The sequence below is a fragment of the Mastigoproctus giganteus genome, chromosome 12 (assembly GCF_048544385.1).
Source record: "Mastigoproctus giganteus isolate SK-2022 chromosome 12, ASM4854438v1, whole genome shotgun sequence".
NCBI lineage: Eukaryota > Metazoa > Arthropoda > Arachnida > Uropygi > Thelyphonidae > Mastigoproctus > Mastigoproctus giganteus.
Window position 1 is genome coordinate 59,330,199 of NC_143586.1, and position 27,756 is coordinate 59,357,954.

Consider the following 27,756-nt stretch of genomic DNA (forward strand, 5'->3'; position numbering starts at 1 on the left):
ATTGGTGAGGGGAATGAAGGGATCCTCTTACCAGGAGAGGCTTAAGTTCTGCAAATTGCAGCAGCTGGAGACTAGGCACCTGCGAGGTGATCTGACTGAGGTGTATAAGGCCTTGAATGGGTTAAGCTAGCTGAATTCTGATGGGATTCTTCCACTTGTTCAGATTACGAATCTAAGGGGACATAAATTGAAATTTCGGAAGGACAGATGTAGAATAGATGTGCGTAAATTTGCCTTTAGCCAGCTGGTGGTTAATTGCTGGAATAAACTTCCATCTGGCATTGTGGAAGTTGATAGGTTAAATAAATTTAAGGAGGAACTGGACAAATATTTAGAGGGGATTGTTTTGTATTTTTTTTTTTTTTTTTTTTTTTTGGCTGATGCTGCATAAGCTCATACGCTTGTTTTCTTGCATCACATGCCACTACTACTACTACTATATGGAACATATGTGCTCGCATGACATCTAATTGATGCAGTTTTTTATTGTAAGAAATTAATTTTTATCTTGTTTCTTTGTTGAATTGAAAGCAATATTTTGTTAATTATTATTTACATGATTTACCTCACTTTTTGTTGTTTGACCTAAAGGTATTTTATAAAATATTCTAAAAAAAAATTCATGTGCAGCATACACCAGAAAAATCCAAATTTAAATTTTTCAAAGTCTAATAAATTAACAGACAAACTACTAAAGTACAATTTCCACTAAAAATTATTATGGAGTTTTTAGATAAAACTGCATCTAAATTATTTTTTAGTTTATTCAAAAAAAAAAAAAAACACTAATTTCTTCAACCATTAATTCTTCTTTTGGAGTGATGCACATACTCATACACTCACAATACTAATACACTCACAATCATGATAGTTGTACAATAATTCTTTCACCAGTGGAAAGAGCAATAAAAATTTACTCCAACAGAATCTTTCAAAATACTTTCACTTTTTAAAAAGGTTTTTTTACAGTGCAATATGACTAGGGTTATAATGCAGAACATCACTTTTTAAAAGGAAAAGAATGATGTATATCTAATTTACTCTATAATGGGGGTGTCATACTCAGAAGTGTTCAGGGGCCACACAGACAGTTCTTGGGGGAGTGGGGCACACTAATATGCAAAATGGCATATCAGAGGCATTATTCAGCAAAGTATGTTAAATATTTTCTCCTTGCATAAAAATATGCAATCTCATAACAACCAACATTTATGAAGGTTTGTTTACAAATTTATTAATATAAGGGAATTTGAAAAGTTCTGAGCCCATATTCTGTTATTTAAAAAGGAAAAACTGTCCAGAACATTACGAACAGTTTCCATTTTAAAACAGTGATATTCACATGTAATTCTTTTCTTGCAATGTTCTATCCCTTTTCAAACACATGCAACAGGCTGATTTTCAATATGCTCTTCATATCACTGACAAATTTATGTCTTCTTGATGGTAATGTCAAAATATTGCATGAGAATGAGACCCAAACTATAGGGTAGATGTCTAGTGCTGAATGGTAAACCAGTGGCAGACATGCCACGAGTAGCATGCATTGCTATGTGGCTGCTCATAAATAACTTTTATCATAAAAAAGTATTTTTTTTATTTGAAGACAAATTTATTTTACTGTTTTATCAGTCACATATGATAATGAAAACTTTAAATTTAATTGTGTGCAGAATTATACATCAACAAAGCTCTCACTATAAACTTAAGTACTGTTATCTTTTTTTATAATAACAATAAATACTCATAGACTTTAGTCAGTTCTATTTTTGTGGCATGGAAAAATTGTTAAATTTTTGTTTAAGTTTATTTTTGACATATAGGGTGGAAAATGTTTGCCATCATTGTCCTAGTGTATACCTCCAATGGCTGTTCATAATTTCATGCTATATGTGCAACATGCAGTACTGTAGAAATTACTGTTCATTTAACATCACTGGTCCTTTTGGTCCAAATTGCATTCCTCACGTGATATCTTAGCACTTGTTCATAGACAATTTGCAAAGTGCTGCAACTGTTAGTGAACAGTAATTGCCAAAAATGCCATTCACATCAAAAAAGAGAATCAGCAATTAAGGAAACAGTTTTGACTATCTTGTATTTTCTTGGTGCTCTTAAAATGTCTTCACCACTTTAATTCCAGTATCCTACTTAATGCAGTTTATAAGCTTTCTGGATAAGCTCTATGAATTGCTTGCTGTTTCTTAACCTTATACACAATTCAATTTTTACACTAATTCAAATTGTTGTATACATTTGGTAACCTATTCATCAAAATGGAAGACACTGAACATGTAGTAAAATAGCATCTGCCTTTGGCATAGCAAAATATATTTTACCCCACTGCAACTATCTTTCAGAAAAAGTGTGGCTAGTCTCAGAACTTTTTAAAAACCCCTAAAAATAATAAATAAAAATAACAAATAAATAGTAACAATTCAATGGTAAATAGAAACAAGTCAGATCCAAATAATTGATGAAGCAGGAATTTTTCTAAAAATAAATATTATTCTCTCCCCCTCAAAAAATTAATTTAATCACAAACAATAACTTATGAAACAGAATACTCTTTAATGAAATAAATTAATTTTAGCAATTAAGTATGCATTGGATGGTGCTTAAGCAACCTCTGATATGATGAAAAATGGCATTTTTCTATAACTAACACAAGTACTGAATTGTCTTTAGTACTTGTGTTAGTACTTTAGTACTAACACAAGTACTAAGTACAAGTTTAGTACTAACACAAGTACAAGTAGTACTTGTGTTAGTACTTTAGTACTAACACAAGTACTAAAGACAATTCAGCATTTTTACTTAATAAAAAATTATTGATTTAGAATTTATAAAATGATATAACATAGTCTAACATATATAAAGCTATTCTGCTTCCTCCTTTGAAGGTAGAATTAAATTTACAGTACAGCAGTTTGAAATATAAAAAATTAAATTAAATCAATTTAATTCTGCCTCTAAAGGAGGTAAAGTAGCTTCTGATATGTTATGCTTGTAATAACTTTTCCTGAATTCTAAAACAATAAATTTCAGTTCAACCAAAATGCAGAGTTATTTTTAATTCACATGCTGAAGTGATTTCCAACACAGATTAAAAATTGGGTGAGAGAAGGAAAAAATATATTACTCTATCACAGAGATGGGAAAAAATGTGGGCTGCGAACTGATGATGTCCATATCTAGTTGCTTGCCGTGCTACCCTATATGCTGACCACATGTCAACACTTTCTACAGCTTTTAGGATGGCACTGCTATCTTGAGGTAACCATGGTCTCTCAATACCAGCTTGAAAGAGTAAAGTACATACCATAACCTAGAAAATAATATGACTAACATTACTAATAAATAATATAACTAACATTACTAATAAATAATATGACTAACATGACTAGTAAAATAGCACATTATAAAACATCTTCTACTCATACATATCTGCCAACTTTTAGATCAAAATCAGAATTTAAGAGATCAACAATTACATTCAGCACTGTCTGAATGGCATTCATTCCCATACTTTTCTTCCAAATTAATAATTAATTAATGTGTCATACAGTGCAGCAGGTAAATTACGCATGCTGCTATAAAATGCACTAACTGTATTTCAAATTTCTTTGTGTGTTTTTTTATTCCCCCTATCCGAATTCTATTCAGCCACATGGTATTGGTTATTTAAAATCTCTATTCTACGACCTTGTTCAAGTTGACTATAGTGGGCTATGCTAACTTATACAAACCAACTACACAACAGAGTCACCATTCAACAAATTCAAAGTAACTTAATCTCCTCTCATAAAAAACATCCTCTTAAAATAAATGAAAACCTTGTTAATACAAACTCATTTTATACAAAATACTCGTTTATGTGATGCACATACCATTCCCCTACAAAAGGATAGGTTTTTCTATTTAAATATATTCGTTTATTACAAAGTTCATTTTCACCCTGTGAGAAATAAATATTGTTATTTTGTATGTTTAATACAAATCTTGGCACAGTTGTCTGATTATTGCCTCTGGCCACCTGGTTCCCTGCATCCCAAAGGATTGCACTGACTTGTTAGAAGTTATTTCTGCATAAACAAAATCAGTTTGTGATAGCAACATAACTACACTCTAAAAAACCTCATTGTGAAAGATAAGGTGTTAAATTAACAAAAGAATAAAAACAGTTTTTCTAAATTAGCATTAGTAGAGGCATATGATGCATCATCCAAAAAAAAAAAAAAAAAAACTCTCCCAATTCACCCCTCTGTTCATTCCATATACCTGTCCAGTTCAGCCTTAAATTTATTTAGACTATCAACTTCCAAAACAAAAGATGGAAATCTGTTCCACCAATCAACTACCCACTGGCTAAAGGCAAAATTCCACACATGTATCCTACAACCGTCTTTTCTCAATTTAAATTTATGCCCTCTCAGGTGATTATTCTGAGCAAGAGGAAGAATCCCATCAGCATTGAGCATGCTCAAACCATTCAAGACTTTATACACCTCACAGGTGCCTAGTCTCCCAAACACTGTAATCTATAAAACTAAAGATGGAACTAAAACAGAAAAAGTAAAAGCAGCCTGGAAAGTTGGAGAAAAAGATATATTCATTGAGACTACACCTGACAATGACATACAGAAACTGAAGAACTGTTACAAAATACAGGAAATGAAACTAACAGGGGGCTTACCCAAAAAACTGAAACCAATCATGACTGTTGTAGTAGTAGAAATGGCAAATGATGCAAGAAAGCAAGTTTATATAGCATAAACCAAAACAAATAATAATAAAATAAAATAAACCAGTTCACCCATCCGTACCCTCCAAGAATTTGTCTAGTTCTCCCTTGAATTTATTCAATCAATCTACTTTCACAACAACAGATGGAAGCCTGTTCCTATGATCAATCACCCACTGGCTGAAGACAAACTTTTGCACATCTATCCTGCAACCATCCTTCCTCAACTTGAATTTATGACCCCTCATGTGTGTAGTCTCAGCAAGTGGAAGAATACCATTAACATTCAGCTTACTCAATCCATTCAAGACTTTAAACACTTCAATCAGATTTCCCTGCAAGTGCCTAGTCTCAAGATGCTGCAATTTGCAGAACTGAAGCCTTTCTAAGTAAGAGCCCCCTTTTGTTCCCTTCACCAATGTGGTTCCCATTACAGCAGATCTATGTCCTTCCTAAAGTGAGGCCTCCAGAACTTTATACAGTGCTCAAGATGTGGTCTAACCATGGCCTTATAGAAAGGGATTACCTCCTTCTCCCTGCTAGCAAAATTCCTGTATATCATTGACAAGACACCATGAGCTACTCTTGCAACCTGTCTGCACTGCTCAGAAAACTTCATATCTGACTGCACAATTACCCCCAGGTCCTTTTCATTCTCCACTACCCTGAGTGTAGTACCACATGAATATTATATGACTAACAGTAATTCCAAAAAAAACTCTCACCAAGTAATGTAGCTGTGCAGTTATTCCAAAATGAAATGGCAAACCTAAAACGGTATTCTATTTTTCTGATAGGTCAGATGCCCAATAAAAAATAGAGAAAGAAGTTTATAAACCTATACTAGTACAAAAGATTTTCAATCAAATGATGAATGACATTTTAGTGCATCCTCACACACAAAATTCAAGTAATGGCATATCATATGACATAGCACATGGTATGGCATATCACAAGAGACTAAAAAGATTAGTATCCTTATTCAAGTAATGGCATATCATATGACATAGCACAGGATATGGGTGGCGCCTCCATAGCTAGGTGGGAAGGAACAGCAGTGCGTAGCACACGTTTCTTGATTAGACCGGGGTTCGAGCCCATCACCACCAAATACGGAAGATGCGGAAAGGTCAGGGAATGACCACCGCATATTCCCGGAGCAACATGGCCTTAGTTGCTAATGCTCCTAAAAACCAAATAACAAACAAACAAACATGATATGGCATATCACAAGAGACTAAAAAGATTAGTATCCTTATTCTGAACAAAAAATTATGTCCTAACTTTTGAATTTGCCAATGATCACATTAAAGGTATAGAATTCAGATATTCTACACTAATAGACCACATAAACAAAGAAGAGGAAGGCGCCTCAGTAGCCAGGTGGGAAGGAGCAGCAGTGCGTAGCACATGCTTCTTGATTAGACCGGGGTTCGAGCCCGTCACCACCAAATACGGAGGATGCGGAAAGGTCAGGGAACGACCACCGCATATCCCGAAGCAATATGGCCTTAGATGCTAATGCTCCTAAAAACCAAAACAACAACAACAAATTGCAACTAACACAATTTGCGTGGAGTAACAAGTTTACGAAGCTTTAAAAAAAAAGGAATGAAGCGAAGATTCTGAAAATTTATTCATGTTATTTATACGATTGAAGATTGATTGAAGTAAAGGGGAAACACATTTCACCATAATAACGTAAAAAACCACACAATTCCAGCTATCGGTATTTTCGTAAATGCAAGATAGATTTTACTACACGTTTATAACTGCTTGCAGTAACTGAAAAGTCCAATAGACTGGAAAGTGCAAATTGTTTTTATTGTTTTATGGTCGTGACCTCCAGAAATGTGCTTTAGAAAAATATCACAGAGGCGTTTAAAATTGATTCTTATAACGGAACATATGATAACCAAAATTAATTTAAAATAGAGAAAAAAGTAGAACAAACCATAATATCAAATTGAATAGAAAAGACTAACCATTATGCCCCATCACGAGATGGGGCATACTTTTTTCTCTATTTTAAATTAATTTCGGTATTGTTGGCTGATTACATTTACATATAGTGATATTTCATGTGTTTCGAAACTAGTGCTTATGCAGGTGGCACCGCCAAACTTTCCTTTAATTTGGACTTTATTTTCTAAATCATTTAATAATGTTTCTCCATTACTCTATCCTTAATTTTGCATGTTAAATTCTTCGCTCTACTGGTTTGCCACGCTACTGGTATACTCTCGTTTCTTTTTATTGAAACATATTACAGTTATATACAGGTAGTTCTCGACTTTACGAGTTAATTCGTTCCTAGCATGTGCTCGTAAAGCGGGAATTTATTTCCCATAGATATAAGGTTAAAAATAGGGGTTACGTTCTCAACAATGAAATTAGTTAGCTAATTAGTTTATGTTTAAACAATGATTGATTTTTCGAAAGAAATGAAAACGTAGGCTGTAAAACCAAGAAAATTATAATAATAGAGAAATTATTTACAACTTTACAAATGTTAAAGAATGTTTATTCTTCATCATCATCGACTAAATGCACACTTGTTGATCAATTATTATTGGCTCGGCACTCATTGGTTTGTTGCACAAGGTTTGTTTGTTTGTTTGTTTCGGGATTTATTGGGCGCATCGGCAACTATGACCATAGTGCACCAGTTGCACAAGGAGTTGTCTTCTTCAGAAATTTTCAAGACGTGTTTGTTTCCAAGATAACCTTCTCTTTTAATTATAAATTTCACGATTGCATGCATTTTAACATAAGCATTTTTAATGGCATGCACAAATTGCAACGGGCGCCTCCAGAGCCAGGTGGGAAGGAGCAGTAGTGCGTATCAGATGCTTCTTGATTAGGCCGGGGTTCAAGCCCATCACCACCAAATACGGAAGATGCGGAAAGGTCAGGGAATGACCACCGCATATCCCGGAGCAATATGGCCTTAGTTGCTAATGCTCATAAAAACCAAAACAACAACAACAACAACAAATTGCAACTAATACAATTCGCGTGGAGTAACAAGTTTACGAAGCTTTAAAAAAAAAAGGAATGAAGCGAAGATTCTGAAAATTTATTCATGTTATTTATACGATTGAAGATTGATTGAAGTAAAGGGGAAACACATTTCACCATAATAATGTAAAAAACCACACAATTCCAGCTATCAGTATTTTCGCAAATGCAAGATAGATTTTACTACCCGTTTATAATTGCTTGCAGTAACTGAAAAGTCCAATAGACTGGAAAGTGCAAATTGTTTTTATTGTTTTATGGTTGTGACCTCCAGAAATGTGCTTTAGAAAAATATCACAGAGGCGTTTAAAATTGATTCTTATAACGGAACATATGATAACGATGAAAGTGTAGTGCATTTTAATGATTTGAATTGGTAACTAATACAATTTACAAATCACACTCACAACCTTTTATATGGCCTTAAGGTCATGCTCATGACCTTAAAAATGACATTTCAGAGAGATAAATAACTTAGTTATACAGCGAAAATTTCAACTTCCAAGATCTTGAAACCAATTACCAAAAAATTGTGTTATTGGGTTCACATTACGATACGATGGTGTCTCTGGAACTGATTAATATCATAAAGCAGGGTACACTGTATTGTATAGCTAGACATGTGGTTTGGAATGTGGTATTTATGAATGTTTAACATTCATTTTTTGTAATTAATGTTCATATTTTCAATTTTGTTGATATTTGATACTTGGGGAAAAAAAACTCGTAAAGCAAGAACTGCCTGTGTATATATATGATAGTTATCACAATAATATAATTATAAAAATTAAATTTCGTCATACAAATTATATATATATACAGTATATAAATTTTATTCTTTATATAGAGCTACTAGATAAACATCAATTCAATTATAGATCACCACAAAATTAAAAACATACCATACACATATTTATAATGAAATAAACATATAAATAAAAAAATAATAATAATAATAAATTTAAGCAACTTAAACACAAATTATGTGGCACCCTGGTTGAAAACCACTGAATTAAGCTAGGGTAAATTTTTTCAGTCTCTACTTTAATCAGAGACTGAAACCTGCATATTTTATACTTCATGAAATTTCAAAAATTCACTTTTTTTCCCTTTTTTTTTTTTAAAGTTCTATATACTTTTTGCATGTTTGACCAATGGAACTATAATTGGCACATGTACTTAAGTCTTGATGCCTAACAATCCTACCAAGCTTCAGAAAATTGAATTACGTCAGGATGAAAATATAATCCTTGTTGAAATGAGATTAGAATTATCCATTCCTGGAAAGTATCCAATCTTCAAACACCTTTAATTTTTATTTTAACTTAATTGAATCTCATTCTTAGTGTCAAGACTGTCAGCATCTAAATTCAAATCAAAACACACATTGCACAAAATATCTTTTAGCTCATCTAAGGAATATCTTGATTTGTGAAACACTATAATTGAAATAAGCTAATGACTCCCGCCTACCCTAACAAGAAGAGAAATGTTAATCTTATCATGACTAAGCAACTTAAACACAAATTATGAGCCACCCCGGTTGAAAACCACTGAATTAAGCTATGGTAAATTTTTTCAGTCTCTACTTTAATCAGAGACTGAAACCTGCATATTTTATACTTCTTAGTTAGCTTGTTATCCCTTAATTAGCTTGTTATCCCACATCTACAAGTTGTTCACAAGGGTCATTACTAACAGATAAGAAAGAATACTTGAGTAATAAAGGCATTAGGACAGGATTCTCAATTATGGATCACCTTAACGTAATATCACAGCTAATGGAGAAAGCAAATGAATAAAAAACACCATTATGCCTGGCATTTGTGGATTATGAAAAGGCATTTGACTCCATACAGCATAAGGCAATAACTTCCATATAGCACAGATCATCAGGCTAAACATTAGGCAAATCATTAGCATTAGTAAGACATATAATGCAAGAAAGTAATCTTATGCAGCATCAGCCAAAAAAAAAAAAAAAAACCCTCCTATTTTACCCCTCCATTCATTCCAAATGCCTGTCCAGCTTAGCCTTGCATTTATTTAGGCTATCAACTTACACAATAAAAGATGGAAGTCTGTTCCACCAATCAACTACCCACTGGCTAAATGCAAACTTCTGCACATCTATTCTTTAACTGTCTTTCCTCAATTTGAAACTGTGCCCACTCAGGTTCTTAATCTAAGCAAGAGGTTGTTGTTGTTGTTATTTGGGAGCATTAGCAACTAAGGCCATATTGCTCCGGGAATATGCGGTGGTCATTCCCTGACCTTTCCGCGTCCTCCGTATTTGGTGGTGACGGGCTCGAACCCTGGTCTAATCAAGAAGCGTGTGCTACGCACTGCTGCTCCTTCCCACCTGGCTACGGAGGCGCCTCTAAGCAAGAGGAAGAATCCCATCAGCATTCAGCTTGCTCAACCCATTCAATGCCTTATACACCTCAATCAGATCACCTTGCAGGTGCTGCAATTTGCAGAACTTACGCCTTTCTTGGTAAGAGCATCCCTGTGTTCCCCTCACCGATCTTGTTGCCATTCCTTGTACTCATTCTAGCAACTCTACATCCTTCCTAAAATGAGGCCTCCAGACCTGTACACAGTACTCAAGGTGTGGCCTGACCTTGTATAACGGGATAATCATATCCCTGTCTCCTCTAGCAAAATTTCCACATATATCATTGACAAGACTCCATGCCCTGGTAGCCCGTCTGCACTACTCAGCAAACTTCATATTTGACTGCACATACCCACAGGTCTTTTCACTTTCCACTTCTCAGAGTACCCCAAAGTTGGTACATTTCTCTTCAATTATTGCTACCCATATGCAGTACTTTGCATTTGTCAATGTTAAACTTCAGTTGCCACTTCTCAACCCATTTTCTCAACTTATCTAGATTGAGTTGCAATAGCATACTGCCTTTACTATCATTAACAACCCTGCCAACCTTTGTAACATCTGCAAACTTGGACATTAAACCTGATATACCTTCATCAATATCACTGATAAATATACAAAACAATGGACCCAATATGAACCCTGGGGAACTCCACTAATAACATTTGTCCAGAAACAGCAATGTCCATTGATTGCCACTCTCTGTCGTATCCCACACAACCATTCCTTTATCAATTGTAACAAATTATCCTTAATACCATCTCCAATTTGTACAGCAGTCTTCCGTGTGCAACGGTATCAAAAGTTTTCCTGAAATCCAAGTATATGATATCAAAATTACTTTTGACATTCTCCTTTGTGACCACATCATAATATCCAATCAAATTGGTTAGACAAGACCTCCCTTTAACAAACCCATGCTGTGTCTTAGCTATTACTGCAGTCTTGTCTAGATGATTCTGCAATGCTTCTTTAACCAGTGACTCCATTATTTTTCCCGGAACACAAGTTAAACTAAAAGGTCTATAGTTACTTGTGTCACCTTTTTAACCCACTTTGTGAATTGGTGATACATTTCCATACCTAAAGTCCATGGGGACCTCCCCTGAGTCCAAGGAAATTCTCGTAATTATGGCTGTGTTTGCTTACTTCCTTTGCTGCTTCCTTTAATAAAACTGGATAGATCCCATCCATCCCAGGTGCCTTCCTTATGTTTGACTTCAACAATTTCTCCTCCACTTTGCTCTCAGTTATTACAAAATCACTTAGCTCCCTCTTAGAGTTTGATAAACGTCTGGCACTCCCATCATTGAATAACTTCTCATGTGTGAATGTAGATGCAAAATACTCATTCAGTTTATCAGCTACGTGAATATGATCATCAATAGTCAACCCATCTATGTTAAGTGGTCCAATCTGATTCATCCCTTTCCTTCTAGAGTTTACATACTTAAAGAACTCTCTGCTGTTTTTCTTTCCATCCTTGGCCAAAGATTTCTAGTAATTTGCCTTTGCTTGCCTAACCTCCTTTGTGACTTAATTACAACAGACAAGCTTATATCTGCCATAGGCTTCTGTGTCACCTGATAATTTATATACATCCCATACATTTTTCTTCTCTGCCATGAGCCTGATTAATTCACTTAACATCCATTTAGGCCTAAACCTTGAACAGTATTTCTTAGTTGTAATGAAAAGCGTAGTAGCCTACAAAATTAAGTCCCGGAAGGCTTCCCATTTAGAATTCAACATTGGTAACATCATCAGTTGATCACACTGTAGGGAATTTAAAAACTATCTGAGACCCCTGTAGTCACCTTTACGAAAGCAAAAGCCCTTCCCTTTAGCCTTGATGGTAGTTACATCTTAAGTAATTCCCACATCAGTACATTATGATCACTGTTGTCCAGTGGTTCCTTTATCTGCAAATTCTTAATGCATGAATAATAACTGCTGATAATCAGATCAAGAGTATTACTCCCTCTGGTTGCCTCTCGAACATGTTGCTGTAGAAAACAGTCATCCAATAAATCCACAAAATCTTGATAGTGTGACAGTTACCAATCCATAAGTTCCAGTCAATATCTGGAAAGTTAAAATCCCCCATTATAAGACATACTGATTTACTGACCCACTATTTCTCTGCAGAATTTGCTCATTATACTCATCAGATTCATTAGACCTATAACACACACCTACTCTCATTTTTCCTTTCCCAGTGCTTATGTCACACCAAACAAACTCAACATTGCATTGTCCACCAATGTCAACTGGATGCAGTTCCTTAGATTTTATGTGTTTCTGAACTAACAGCATAACCCCTCCTCCCTTCCTGTCCTGTCTATCCTTTCTGTACACATCGTACTCCCCAAATTCCAATTCTGCACTACTTATGTCTGTGTGACACCACGTCTCTGAGTATAGTTAATATATTGTTTGTGTTTGTTATTTGGTTTTTAGGAGCATTAGCAACTAAGGCTATATTGCTCCGGGGATATGTGGTGGTCATTCCCTAACCTTTCCGCATCCTCCGTATTTGGTGGTCACGGGCTCGAACCCCGGTCTAATCAAGAAGCGTGTGCTATGCACTGCCACTCCTGCCCACCTGGCTACGGAGGCACCTATCAAATTTATTAACTATACTCCTAGCACTGATGTATATGCAAGTATACATGCACCTGTTCCTACTCTTAATTACCGTAACACAGCCCATGTAATTACTTGTTCCACTATGACTCCCAACAGTCCTGGAAATCTCCATTGCCTTGCTTTCCAGACTGCTGCTCATTCTAAGAGAAGCAGTGCAAGAATCAGTTTTGCTTCTGCCTGCGGCCACTGTTAATCTTTTAGTCTGTGTATCCCCCAAGCTAGCAGTTTTCCGACCCACCTAACATTGCCTTGATAGCATCAGCAAATATTCTTGCACCCTTTCTATTTAAGTGTACCCCATTCCTACAGAAGCAGTGCCTTCTGTCAACAAGCACAGACCACACTGAAAAAAATTCTACCCCTTGAGCCTTGCACAATCTCTTCAGGGCTGAACTGATTGATAAGGCTCTCATCATATACTCCCTCCTGTCATGTCTCAGCAGAATTGCAGACACTTTCACATTCAACCCTAACTCGAGACTTTTTTTTCAACATTGACCTGTAATTGTTGAGTAAATCTGCAGATCTCTTACTCTTAATGTCATTAGTTCCAACGTGTACAACAATATCACCCTTTGTGCCCTTAAAATATGATATCTGCTCTACAACGTCATCAACTTTTGCCCCTGTAGACATGCCCCGGTCCTGTTTCACCTATCCTTCTTGCATAGCATATTCCTCATCTTCCTGATAATAGAGTCACCAACAATAACTAGTTCCTTTAAGACCAGTACATTCTGCCTTGGTGATTGCCTCTGTGTTGCCTGATGCACAGGAGTGAGCTCTGCCGTTGAGCTGGGCAGCTGAGAGCTTTATGGGCCTCTCATAGTAGTTGAGTGAAGTTTTTTAACAATTTCACTACTCTATACCATATTCATACTATTATACTCTCACACTGCTTTGAACATATTGAAAATATATAGTTAGCTGAATTGTAATCACTATGGTTTTACATTACAAACTTATTTTCTTTGTTTTATACTGTTAACTATATCTATTTTGATTACCATTGTGTGTGCATGTGTGTGTGTGTGTGTGATAAATGCATATAATAAATGCATAAATACTACCACTGCTTGAGCATTCTTTGAATCCTTGCATGAAAACTCCAGGATTTTTGTGACTAATTCAGGCTGCCAGCATTTCATTACACCTGCCCTTTTGTTTCCCAATGCACACAGAGCTTCACATAATGGCACTACATACTCATCTGAAAGACATGAGATTAAGATGTAAGCCATGCAATATTCAAATTATATAAATTTGGTAAAATATAAAAAACAAATTCAAACATGTTCACAGAAATACAAAATATGCATTTTAACAGTAATACACAATATTCTATATTCAAATGAATTTGCCAGTTTTAACAGTTCAGTAATTAATATTAATTAATTTTAACATTTGGTATATTTATTTATATTCATTAAATTTACAATTCAATTTAATAGTCATTAAATTTACATTTGGTATATTTATTTATATTCATTAAATTTACAATTCAATTTAATATTCATTAAATTTACATTTGGTATATTTATTTACTTCTTTAATGTATTTTATAATCAAAGTTTATTTCTGCAATTAAAATGTTTGTTTATAAACATTATCAATAAATAAATAAATTTTGATTTTAACCCTTTAGTTACTGAGTTCTGCGAAAGCTACTAATCCTGTGGCCTAAACTAATTTTGAAAACAGTTGACCTTTCTGAAAACATAAGAAAATACTACAAAAAATAATTTTTATTCTTAATGCACAAGTAGAACACATTTTAAAAACTTAGGATTCTCCGCTAGTATACCACAAGAATATCAGAATAGTAACTTCAAAACAATAACAAAGCCAAAAAGTTTTGTACAGTATGATGCCATTCAAAGTGCGAATCAATGTACAATCCTACATCATATATCTTAATTGTTTTCTTTTGCCCTCTTTTGGTATGTATACAAGCATGGCACTACCATTCTGCATTTTTTTGCACAGGGTTACTAGGCACAGTAGAAAGAAAATGACGTTCAGTTAGTCTTAGAGGATTTTCACTTCATTTTTTTTCAAAACTTCTTCCCTTTTTGAAAGTATGGTTATTGTTTGTTATTGTTTGGTTTTTAGGAGCATTAGCAACTAAGGCCATATTGCTCCGGGATATGTGGTAGTCATTCCCTGACCTTTCCGCATCCTCCATATTTGGTGGTGATGGGCTCGAACCCCGGTCTAATCAAGAAGCGTGTGCTACGCTCTGCTGCTCCTTCCCACCTGGCTACTGAAAGTATGGTGATCTAAAAGTTGTTGTATTACAGACAACTGAAATTTTGCAACAGAAATTTTTTTGCCAGTGTGAATGCTCATGAAAAAGAGCATGAGCATTCAGCAAGTAGACATCCACAAAATATAAAAACTTTTTTATACTGCTGATACATGTTCAGCAATATAGATATACAGACGACTATGAACTTTATCTAGGCATGGCTGAAATAAATGCATTACACTAGCCCTGATCGCACTTAAATTTGCATTTACTGGTAATTCAGTTGTGGATCCAGTGCAAGCTATTAGGTCAAGGATATATCCAATCTTTACATCACATGGAACAAACTGTGTAGGTCAAGTATATATTCAATCTTTACATCACATGGAACAAACTGTTTAACACCAAATCTGTGTTGTTTTGTGCATATTTTTGCCAAGCTGTCCTTTGAACAGAATTACGCTCTCATCAATGCCCAAGTTCTCAAATGGAGCAAGTATCCTGAAATTTTTTTCTTAGAATAATCAACACAAATCTCAGCTTGTGCATATAATCAATTTATTCTTGTTCCTCATTACGACTAAAATGTAGCATTCTGAGTAAAGAGAAGAATCTCTCTCTCTCTCTCTCTCTATATATATATATATATATATATTTATATATATATTTTTGATTGCTTAAATGAATTAAATTTGATTGTTTTATTGATTGTTCTAATATTTTATCCCTTGCTACGTTAATGCCATTGCCGTTGGCAATTCGACAATTATACGTGCTTGATATATTTTAGTTTGATTGCTTAGATGAATTAAACTTTAGTGTCTATTTTCCATTGGGTATTAGGGTGTATCCTGAACAGGAGATTTTGTTAGCATTTCAAGTCTAACATATTCCTAGGGGTCTGTGGTGGCGTTCAAATTATATAATAAACAATAATAAAAGTTAGTTCTAATACTAATTATTTAATTTTAATTAATGTTATTAATCAATACTAAACAATACTAAATAACATTCCCTTATCTGGTCATCTATCCGCTACTTCTTCAGGGGCTTTGAGCGGATCGATAGCCAGTTTTAAAGGAATGTCTCATAATTACCCGTTTCTGTTAACTCCTTATCAGTTTTGCCTTATTAGTGAGATTTTTTATCTCCTTTAGATTATTTAATTTATTAAATTTATTAAATAATGATATTTTTATGCTAATTTGTCTTTAAATTTTTGAATATTTTTAAATATTTTTATATAGCTGAATTCCTAAATTAAGTATTAAAAATATTCAAAAATTTAAAGACAAATTAGCATAAAAATATCATTATTTAATAAATTTAATAAATTAAATAATCTAAAGGAGATAAAAAATCTCACTAATAAGGCAAAACTGATAAGGAGTTAACAGAAACGGGTAATTATGAGACATTCCTTTAAAACTGGCTATCGATCCGCTCAAAGCCCCTGAAGAAGTAGCGGATAGATGACCAGATAAGGGAATGTTATTTAGTATTGTTTAGTATTGATTAATAACATTAATTAAAATTAAATAATTAGTATTAGAACTAACTTTTATTATTGTTTATTATATAATTTGAACGCCACCACAGACCCCTAGGAATATGTTAGACTTGAAATGCTAACAAAATCTCCTGTTCAGGATACACCCTAATACCCAATGGAAAATAGACACTAAAGTTTAATTCATCTAAGCAATCAAACTAAAATATATATATATATTTATATTAGTGATAAAAAAGAAAGTTAACAGTCATAACGACAGTAACTGTAACTAATATTTATGGGTCAATGCAGTTGCAAGCAATCATGCAATACACCCATAATGTATATGAAATATTAAGGATAATAGAAAATAATAAAAAAAGTAAATCAATCAAATAATACCTTCAGGGACTTAAGAAAACGCAAAAAAAAAAAAAAAAAAAAAAAAAAAATATATATATATATATATTTTTTTTTTTTTTTTTTTTTTCAAAAAGTATATATATACTTTTTGACTGAAGGCAAAAAGCGACAAGAGGTTCTCTGTTTCTGTAATGATCAATATATGCTAAGTAATTTAAATCTAAACCAAATATAAACCAATATAGGACAAATATAAATCAAATGTAGTAAATAGAAAGTTAAGAAATTTTAGAAATATTAGAATCAAAAGTAAGAAAATATAAGTAAAATATAAATGTAAGCATATATTAATCATCGTTGACCCGACAGAGAACGTAATTTAATGATTAAAATAAGATTAAATATATAATACACACTACATATTCACCGTATCTAGGACATAATGTAATAGTCGTCAAAATAATGTGGTGCCCCCTATGTGATGGATACGGTAAAAATAAATATAAATAAATAATTAATCAATTAGCTAATCAAATAGCCAATCAAATTTAAGTTAACGCAAAGAGAAACATGCAAATAGTAAGAAGAAAAAACTAAAGGAGTAGGAATAATAGAACCTGAACTCCAACAACGGCGAAAAATAGTGGTATAGATAAGAAATAGTTTCTCCTACGTCCTCGGATTGCCCTAATAATTCCCAAGCCACAACTTATATCTTGTAATGTCTTTAAGCTGTCCTACACTCTATTTTTATTTCTCCGAAATTATTAGGGCAATCCGAGGACGTAGGAGAAACTATTTCTTATCTATACCAACATCTATACCACTGGAGACATGTTTAGTCTCCAGAGCTCTGGAGACTAAACATGTCATCGATGTCCTTGGAATTTATGATGGACATTTTACAGTGAGATCCAATCTTCCTTACATTTCAAGGGTAAAGCTCTAAAATGGTGTTCACAGGCCAGCCATTAGATAGTCCACTAGACAAAAACCTATTGGTAACTCTCTAGGAACCATCCAGAGCAGCTGGATTCTACTCTGCAAGATAGTGACTGGAGGGAGTCCAAGTAGTGTGTATGCAGGGGCATTGTCAAAGCTACATTATGTCAAGGAGATGGGTATATTCTTGATGTGTACACTATTTCCAAAAATATCATTATTCATACAAGTGTCCCTCCTTTCGTTTTCTTTACTACTGAATACATCAAACTAATAGAAGAAATTTACCTCAGAAAAGATCTAAACCTTGAAAACAATTCTTCATTCATTTCACAAAGAGATTTCCTTTCTTTGAAACTACTTTCTTCAGTCCAACTTTCTAACAGTGAATTAGTTTTTCTGGGCAATTTTGACATTCGCAACTCCAGCTACCTTCAGTTTCCTAGTCACAGGGACCCAGCTGGTCGAGATGCTAAGTCTTTTGCAATTACTCTGCTAGGTAAATGAACAACCTGTGCGAGGACAAAGTGTTCATTTACCTACCAGAATACCAGACAATCCTAACTACACAGCCAACATTCTTCGCATTTTTTTCACAAACAACCCATCGAAGAATATAGATGAGGTGAGTGGCCCTCTAGGCACCTTAGATGACAACGTGATTATGGTCTCTCCTCCAATGGAGCCTTTACTTTATCAGTCTCGTGTGTTGTTTGGCATTACAAGAATGTAAAATGGGATAATCTGCGAGATTTCTATTCTTCTTTTCCTTGGTTGGATTACTGTTTAAAATCTTCTGATAGCAATTTTTTCTCAGATTGTGTCAGTGAAATTATTCTTGTAGAGATGAAATCCTTTATTCCACACTCCACCTTAAAATCTTGTCCTTTATCTAAACCTTGGTTTTCCAATAAATGTGCTAAGACTGTTCAAAGCAAGGATGCTGTATATCACAAATGGCTTGCATACAAATCTCCAGGTTCATTTTATGTCTAGATTAAAGGTAACATTTGGAAAGCAGTTATTAATCAAGTCAAACTATATTTTGAACAGGCTAAGAGTAGAAAACTTGCTTCTTGTCCAAATGGTAGTATAGCATTCTAGTCTCTTGCCAAAGCTATTGGCTGCAACCACTGCCCATCTGTACTCACACCCCTGTTAAAATCTGATGGTTCTATTGCCATCTCAGCTAAACATAATAGCCAACTTACTAGCATCCTACTTTTCTTCTAACACTTGTATTAGCAATCTTGGTCTCCTACCGTTCCCAGTACATCCACTCAATGCCTCCTGTGATCTTCTGTCAAAAGGTTAGAAGAATTTTGAACAATCTTTATTCCAAGAAAGCTCCAGGTCCATATGCTATTTCCCCACTCAAAATCCATACTGAATTTACTTTTATTGTGTCACCTTTTTACACTTTCTTATTCCACTGGTGTTTTTTCTTCTATTTGTAAATTAGCTCAGATTGTGTCAGTCCCTCCCATTCAATTATCATCCCATTGCACTTACTTCTATTCTTTCTAAAGTAATGGAGAAAGCTATTAACTCCTAAACTATCTTGACATCCTCCATCCGATCAAGGATCACCAACATGGATTCTCTCAGTGTCAAATTTGTCTACTGAGGGACAAATTCAATGACAAAGTTTGGTAAAACTCAAGCAGTTTCTCTTGACATTTCAAATGCTTTTGTTCATGTTTGGCAATCTAACTAAGCTTCCATTTTATGGATTGTTGACTATTTTTTGTAACTGGGTATCCAGTTTTCTCTCTGACCATTCATGGCAGATAATGACAGATGGCTCTCTTCTAACTTCTCCACTAATAGAGAACCTCTTGTATATTAATGACCTTCTTCCCCGACTGGAAATACTATCAATAGTTTTGCTGATAGAATGCAGCACATTGCATTCTATCTTCCAGTTTGAGAAACCTTGCTCTGCTCAAACAGCTTCAACTTCTTAAATATTCTACCAATTCCTTAAATGCTAATCTCCATGTAATTCTCCAATGGGACAAATATAACTTAGTTAATTTCAATACTTAGTTAACCTAGTTAACAACTATAACTTAGTTAATTTCAGTATCACACAAAAAGGATTCTTCTGCTTCTATGTTTAACTTCAATGACTTTTGGATTTCTAGACAAGATCACATCTCTAGTAGGGGTTACCCTGACTTCTAACCTCTCTTGGTATAAGCACACCACAATATTTGTGGTGTGCTTATACATCTAAAAAACTGGATTTTCTCTTTTGCTTTAGGTGTTACTTTTCTTCTAAATAGCTACTTACTCTTTATAAATCTCAACTCTGCCCTACCATGGAATATTGTTCTTACACCTGGGATGGTATCCCCATGATCTCTCTCAAACTTCCAGACTCCATTCAAAAGAGGGTAGTTAGATAAATTAATGACTCATCTCTAATGAAGTCTCTCCACTCTGTCACATATATGTTGTGTTTCTGCTGCATGCCTTTTCTTTTCTAATTCCATGGGCACTGTTCTCTGAACTGGCTTCCATAATTCCTGCTCTCCCTCTTCCAAACCAGTCCAAACATGTGTTTCAACCAGTCAACATCTTTTTACTGTCTAACTTCAAACTAACAGAACCAACTTTTCTTCTTCCTCATCTATCCCTTCAACTTCAGTGTTCTGAAACAACCTCCCTTCACACATATTTCCTGAAAATTACAATCTACAGAAATTCAAGTCTAATGTCAACAAGTATCTTCTTTCTATCTTCTCATTTCAACCTTCAACCCATGCATGGTATTATGTATTATAGGTTCTAATAGCATTCAGGTTTGGAGTTTTCATTAAAAAAAAAAAAAAAAAAAATACTAAACTGAATAATGACAGAAAATGTACATTTGATCAAATCACCCAATTTTAATCAATGTTATTAGAGTCTGGATTAATTGTTGAAGCCAGAATAAGCGTATATGCTTAACCAAGCAGCAGCTGCCTTCCTAGTTAAAGGAAATAAGTTTCTTGCTGTCAGACTGCAAACGTGCTTTTTTATACATATAATCTAAAGTCAGAAAATATGCAAATTTTTCTTAAAGAATCAAGCTCTCCCCCCCTCTTTTTTTTCTTCCGAGTTCAATGCTTATTATTAACAGTGAGAACTTAATAGCCAAGTAGAAACTTGTACATTTATACTGATTATTATAAACGTGACATTTTCTTGGCTTATGACTACAAGAGTTTTTTTTTTTTTTTTTTTTTAGCACAGTCAGTCTTTATTTGCAATCTTACTTTTGATAACCACATTACAGCTTTCTAAATTGAGAGTATGAATCCTTTACTGTAATATTTGTGTTGCACTGAAAATCTGCAGAATAGTTCACACTTTTCTTTTTTATAGAAAACTACATCCAGATGTTTATTATGGCCATATTTGTTAATGAAATTAGAAATGTGGAAATTCACAGAATTTTTTTTAAATTCTGATTAACATAGTTTTGCTGCTTTTTTTTTTTTTTCACAAAAAGACAGAATCTCTATGTTATTTTGGACCACAAAGATCAATTTTCTGTCATAAACATGGGAGCTGGAAGCTACGTATCTCTCATGCCCCAGCATATAAAAAATCAGCATGGTGTATGTTGTAATGGTTAAGCCTAGTTGCATAATAGTAATGTTCTGCAAGTGTGACTTGTATTCCTTTCTACCATGGGGTTTCTGAAAAAATAGCCAGAATATTGAAACAATAGGATTATGATATTTAATGAATACAGTTACTGGATAAGAAATTACAAGCTATCCACCCCCCATTCTATGTTACATTGGTGAGTGGAGAGAAGGTAAAACTAGGTCTTAAAGACTGATTCTCTGTCACAAACTTGGAGAAATGGCACCTACATACCTTTCATGCTCCAGAACACAAAAATGGCACAGAATGGGTTTTAATGGCTAGGCCTGGTCACATAATAGCATAGGAGAGGAGGTAAACAAGGTGTGAATGAACTTGTGTACTTGTGGTTTCCAGACTGGATATTGGAAAAATACGAAATTTTAGCTAGTCTGGCAAAAAAAAAAAAAAAAAAAAAAAAAAAAAAACAGAATATTAAAATAATATAATATTCAATGGATGCAGTTACCAGGTAGAAACCACAAGGTATTTCCCCATCCATCCATCCATTAAATCCCCCACTTCAAAAATGGTCAGGAGTGGGATGAATTAAAAAATTAAATGTATTGAATTTGAAGCAAGCAACATCAACCAGCTAAATTGATGCCTTGAAAATCATCTGAGGAACTACATGGAAGCAAAATAAAATGGAGATTTCAGTTCAGCAAGTGCATTCTTATTGACCCTATACCTATGCATAATGCAAACTTCTTGTTACAAAACGAGATGGAGGAAAAGTGGTATTGTGTTAAATTTATAATTTTAAAAGTAGAGCAACATTATAATCTCTATCGTGATGAGCAAACAAAACAACTTGCCTTATGATTTATTGTCATTAAAAGCTAAAGTCAAAAAAGCAAAGAATAATTGCAAGATTTGAAAAGGAACAGTTCATGGAGTTTACCTTCACACTACTATTGCAAAAGATCAACTGCAAGAATTGCATAAAATAAATTTTTCCTTTTATCAAATGTGCTATTTTTCAAAATAATAACATGCAGTGTTAATTCTGATGTTATATCCGTACTTCACTTTTAACTTTTCTACTTACCACTGCTGTTTCCTACTAATGATCCTAGGGTATCAACAAACTGAGTACAAAGTTCAGGGTTCACCTCACAAAGATTTACAGCACACTGGAAACAATGCTGAGGTTTAAAAAAAAAAAATCAGTTACAAGATTCATTTTGTTTAACACATAAAAAACAGAACACTGTAAAGTTTATGACCAATTATAATGGCAAATGAACTTAATTTTTTTTTTTAAATAGAGATCAGATAACATTCTACATAAATGACAATATTTTATATATATATTTTTTTGACTTTTACTTTTTAAAAAATTTTGTCATCATTACAGAATTTTATTGCGACTTAAAAAATTACCTGAACATTAATTTAAAATGCAGCATTTTTGAAAAATATTAAAATTAATACATAAAATATACCAAAAAGGTTAAGAGATTACCTCAATCTTTTTTGTGGAATGCTTCCAGTCAATTCTCTCCAAAATATAAACGTATAAAATAAGATGAAAAAACGAATTAATGAATTCCCTCACTCATAGAGATATGACCAAATCCAATGCGCAACGGAATCGAAAGCTGAGAGCCGCAACCTGACCCCTAAACACACCAAACCACCACAGCAAGACCATGAGTGCGAGAAGACATTGTGTCAGAATAAATAGTTAAAACTGCTTTCAATAATAATTAATTAAAATCACTATTAAAATCAATTAAAAAGATTAAAAACAATATTAAAATTAAAAGGATTAAAAGTTACAATTTGGATGAATACTCAAATTAAACGAAATGTACAGCTGTTTCCCTTCCTTAAGCAGACCACGCGTTTCGGTCGATCGCAGTGTTCACAAGATGGGAATATCGCAAAGTGTTTGTGTGTATATTTAACTCTGAAATAGAGAGATTATTTATATTGGCGCATGCGCAAAAAGGACTAGAAATCCGAAATTAGGTAAGGCCGTCGCACATTGATAGAATTTTCGTGTAGTTTCATTTCAAGCATTTCAGGGATCAATAATTTTATGTAATTGTGTTGTATATTTAAAAATACATGACCACCATTGACCGCATGAAAGGCTAACTCCTTCACGTTTGCGTGCGACATGCGGATGGAAGCAGCATGTTGCTTGACACTTAAATCTAAAGTACAGCAAGGGGAACCCTCGTACGATGAATCACACTGATTACACAAAATCTTGTACACAAGATCATTTACCTGTGCCGAGCAAGAAGGAAGAATTGTGTGATTTTTTAATATATTATGGTGATTCTGCATGGGCCTGGCTATAATTTGGAATTCAGCATTTCTAAAGAGTTTATTAAGCTGCCTTACCATTGTTCAACGGACGATATGGAAATAAAGTGCGTTTTATTGGTATTATTCATGGGTATCATATTTGCTGTTTTATTTTTAGCCTGTAATCTGATTTCATTTATAACGGAGTGAGGACAGCCTCTATTTAAAAACCTGTCGGTTTGTGTAACAATTTCTAAGTGTTTGACTATGAGAGATTTTTTGTATATGTTGCAAAATTACATCAAATTGACACTGAAATATTCTGCACAAAAACATCATATTTCTTTTCTGAAATACTGCCTCCATGAAAATATGAGGATTAAATTTGCTAAGGTTAATTTTAATCATAGGTTTCCTGGTATTAAAGAACTGGCTTTTGCTATGTCGTGCCACATTATTAAACTCACCTGAAATTCTCATTTTCATCTCTTCATCATTGCAATGAAGACGTGTTATTTTTCTCAGGTGACTGCACTTCATGATAAAATATTTACATTCTAACGATTGGACTGTGTTAAAATCCTTTATAGATTTAAGGTGGGACGCATTGGCTACTGACATAAAAAATAGACACTTGCTTAAATTAAATGCTTTATTAACAGTTTCATATCGGGATTGACTCCCCCTTATACACATGCAAATATACCCACCAATAACCCGGACATGTTTATGCAAGCGGAGGCTCATACACACAGAAGTACATCCACTATTTTTACACATAACACAGATCTAGCTTATATACGTTCTTCCCCACATCATACGCATAATAAGGCGCATATAAACAAGTTACTAATTTGTCTTCGTATGCGTTATCTGAGGATCAGATTTCTCTCCTTTCGAAGGGTCTAAACTTTAATTTACCCCCTCAAACTCCCCAAGAAACAATGTGATAGACTTTGAATATGGTCTTCGCAAAAAGACTTATTAATTCAGCAAGGTACTTATTACCTTAAAAAGACTTATTAACTCTTCAGGTACCCAGACTTAATATGAATAAAATTATAGCATTGCATAATCTTAGAGGGAACAAAGATATTGTTATCCAAAGAGCAGATAAAGGTGACACTGTAGTTATTATGGATAAAACAGACTATTTTAGAAAATTGGACTCTATTATATCGGACAGTTCCACTTACAGGGTAATAGACCAGTCTGTATTCACAAATTTAGTAAACCAATACAACAAAACCCTAACTGCATACCGTAAGAGTGATTTTATTTCCATGGTCCAATTAAAAGAGCTGAAAGCAAGGACATACAATATTCCTGTACTTTTTGGACAGGTTAAACTTCACAAACCTGGTTTTCCAATAAGCCCTATTATATCATACAAAAATTCAGTGTTTTCACACTTAGCTGCTCACTTATACAACATCATTAAACCATTTAGACAGTTGATAAGGTTTGGCATAAAAAATTATGACACTTTATTTAATAGTATTAAAGATATTGCGCTTGGCATTCATGATAAATTATTTTCGTTAGATGTTACCTCTTTGTACACCAATGTAAATGTGGACTACGCTCTCAATGTAGTTTGGGAACTGTTACACAAAGATTCTATCATGATAAATCACACTAAATTACCCAAAAAATAAATTTTTAAATTAATCAAGCTTCTTCTTGAAGCTAACTATTTCATGTTTAAAGAGACTATATACAAACAGGTTTTCGGTTTACTGATGGGTTTGAACCTGAGCGGTCTTATAGCAGAAATCTATCTTGCCAATATTGAAGACATTCATTTAACACCATTTCTCCCCCGCATTACTTACTATGGGAGATATATCGACGATATACTTGTTATATCAGATCACAACATCACTCAGGACATTCTACAAGTATTCAATAATATTCACACAAGACTGCATTTTACATTGGAGGCAGAATAGATAGAAACAAAAATCCTGAATTTCTTAAATTTCACTCTCACACATGACATGCAAAAAATCCAATTTAGCATTTACCGAAAACTCACCAATTCGGGGATGTACCTGAATTACCAAAGTTATCATCCATTCATGTATAAGAGATCCATTATATTTAACCAGTTTTTCAACGCTTACAAATATTCCACATCTGAACCCACCTTACACTTAGAAATTGTTACACTAACCGACAGGTTTTTAAATGGAGGCTATCCTCACTACGTTATAAATCAAATCAGATTACAGGCTAAAATTAAAACAGCAAATATGATACTCATTAATAATATCAATAAAACGCACTTTATTTCCATATTGTCCGTTGAACAATGGTACAGACAGCTTAATAAACTCTTCAGAAATACTGAATTCAAAATTATAGCCAAGCCCATGCAGAAGCTCCATAATATATTTAAAAAAAAAAAAAAAAAAAAAAATCACACAATTCTTCCTTCTTGCTCGGCACAGGTAAGTGATCTTGTGTACAAGATTCCGTGTAGTCAGTGTGATTCATCGTACAAGGGTTCCACTCACTGTACTTTAGATTTATGTGTCAAGCAACATGCTGCTTCCATCCGCACGTCGCATGCAAATGTGAAGGAGTTGGCCTTTCATGTGGTCAATGATGGTCACGTATTCCTATTCAATGACGCGATAATATTAAATATACAATACAATTACATAAAATTATTGATCGCTGAAACACTTGAAATGAAACTACATGAAAATTCTATCAATGTGCGATGGCCTTACCTAATTTTGGATTTCTGGTCCTTTTTGCTTCGTTATTCGTTATTTTGGTTTTTAGGAGTATTAGCAACTAAGGCCATATTGTTCCGGGGATATGCGGTAGTCATTCCCTGACCTTTCCGGATCCTCTATTTGGTGGTCACGGGCTCGAACCCTGGTTTAATCAAGAAGCGTGCTATGCACTGCTGCTCCTGCCCACCTGGCTACGGACACACAGGTCCTTTTTTGCGCATGCACCAATATAAATAATCTCTCTATTTCAGAGTCAAATACACACACAAACACTTTGCGATATTCCCATCCTGTGAACATGGCAATCAACCGAAAAGTGTGGTCTGCTTAAGGAAAGGAAACAGCTGTGCATTTCATTTAATTTGAGTATTCATCCAAATTGTAACTTTTAATCCTTTTAATTTTAATAGTGTTTTTAATCTTTTTAATTGTGATTTTAATAGCGATTTTAATTATTTATTATCGGAAGCAGTTTTAACTATTTATTCTGACACAATGTCTTCTCACACTCATGGTCTTGCTGTGATGGCTTGGTGTGTTTCGGGGTCATGTTGGGGCTCTCGGCTTTTGATTCCGTTGCACATCGGATTTGGTCATATCTCTATGAGTGATGGAATTCATTAATTCGTTTTTTTCATTTTTTTTTCATCTTATTTTATTCGTCACATTTGGGAGAGAATTGACTGTAAGCATTCCATGAAAAAGATTGAGGTAATCTCTTACTTTTTTAATATATTAAAAAAAATTGTAGAAGTTATCGGGCCCAGTAGCTCTGAATTTTTTAGTAATAAAATATACCACACAGAATATTGGTGTATTAATACATATTTAGTTACATTTAACACCTAATGTGGTGGCATATGAAAAAGAATTTTAGAAGTGATAATACAGCAATAATGAAGTGTTCTGCACTTCTTTACTCCCATTCGTGATTTTGATGATCTGATTTTTAATGGAAAACTGGCAGTTAAGGTCACAATACATCAAGCCTGAGAATAAAGTGGATTAAAGTATAGGAAATAAACATTAATAATAAGAATAATGTGAATAACATAAATATTAATAAAAAACACGTGACAAGACATTCAAATAAAGAGGAAAAAAACAAAACAAATACTGGGTGTTTCAAAAACAGCTTTACAACTTTGAAAGAGTATATAAATTTATTTAGAGGATGTACATAATATTTTGAAATGTCAGAATGTAGCAATACACTTCAAATGTAATGCATATCGACTGTAGTACCAAATG

General features: G+C 33.9%; 1 protein-coding gene across 7 annotated transcripts in view; it reads right to left on the reverse strand.

Annotated features, from left to right (window-relative positions):
* The window catches only part of defl (Integrator complex subunit 7), a 273,951-nt gene that overhangs the window by 135,623 nt on the left and 110,572 nt on the right, over window positions 1–27,756 (reverse strand). For 6 of the 7 annotated variants that reach the window (XM_090386497.1, XM_090386499.1, XM_090386500.1 and 3 more), the window contains 3 exons: window positions 22,548–22,644; window positions 13,883–14,022; window positions 3,143–3,328 (listed from right to left, as the gene is read on the reverse strand). In XM_090386497.1, coding sequence (XP_090242623.1) covers window positions 3,143–3,328; window positions 13,883–14,022; window positions 22,548–22,644 — 423 coding nt within the window. The remainder of the gene's footprint in view (window positions 1–3,142; window positions 3,329–13,882; window positions 14,023–22,547; window positions 22,645–27,756) is intronic. The other variant, XM_090386498.1, reaches the window with a different exon arrangement.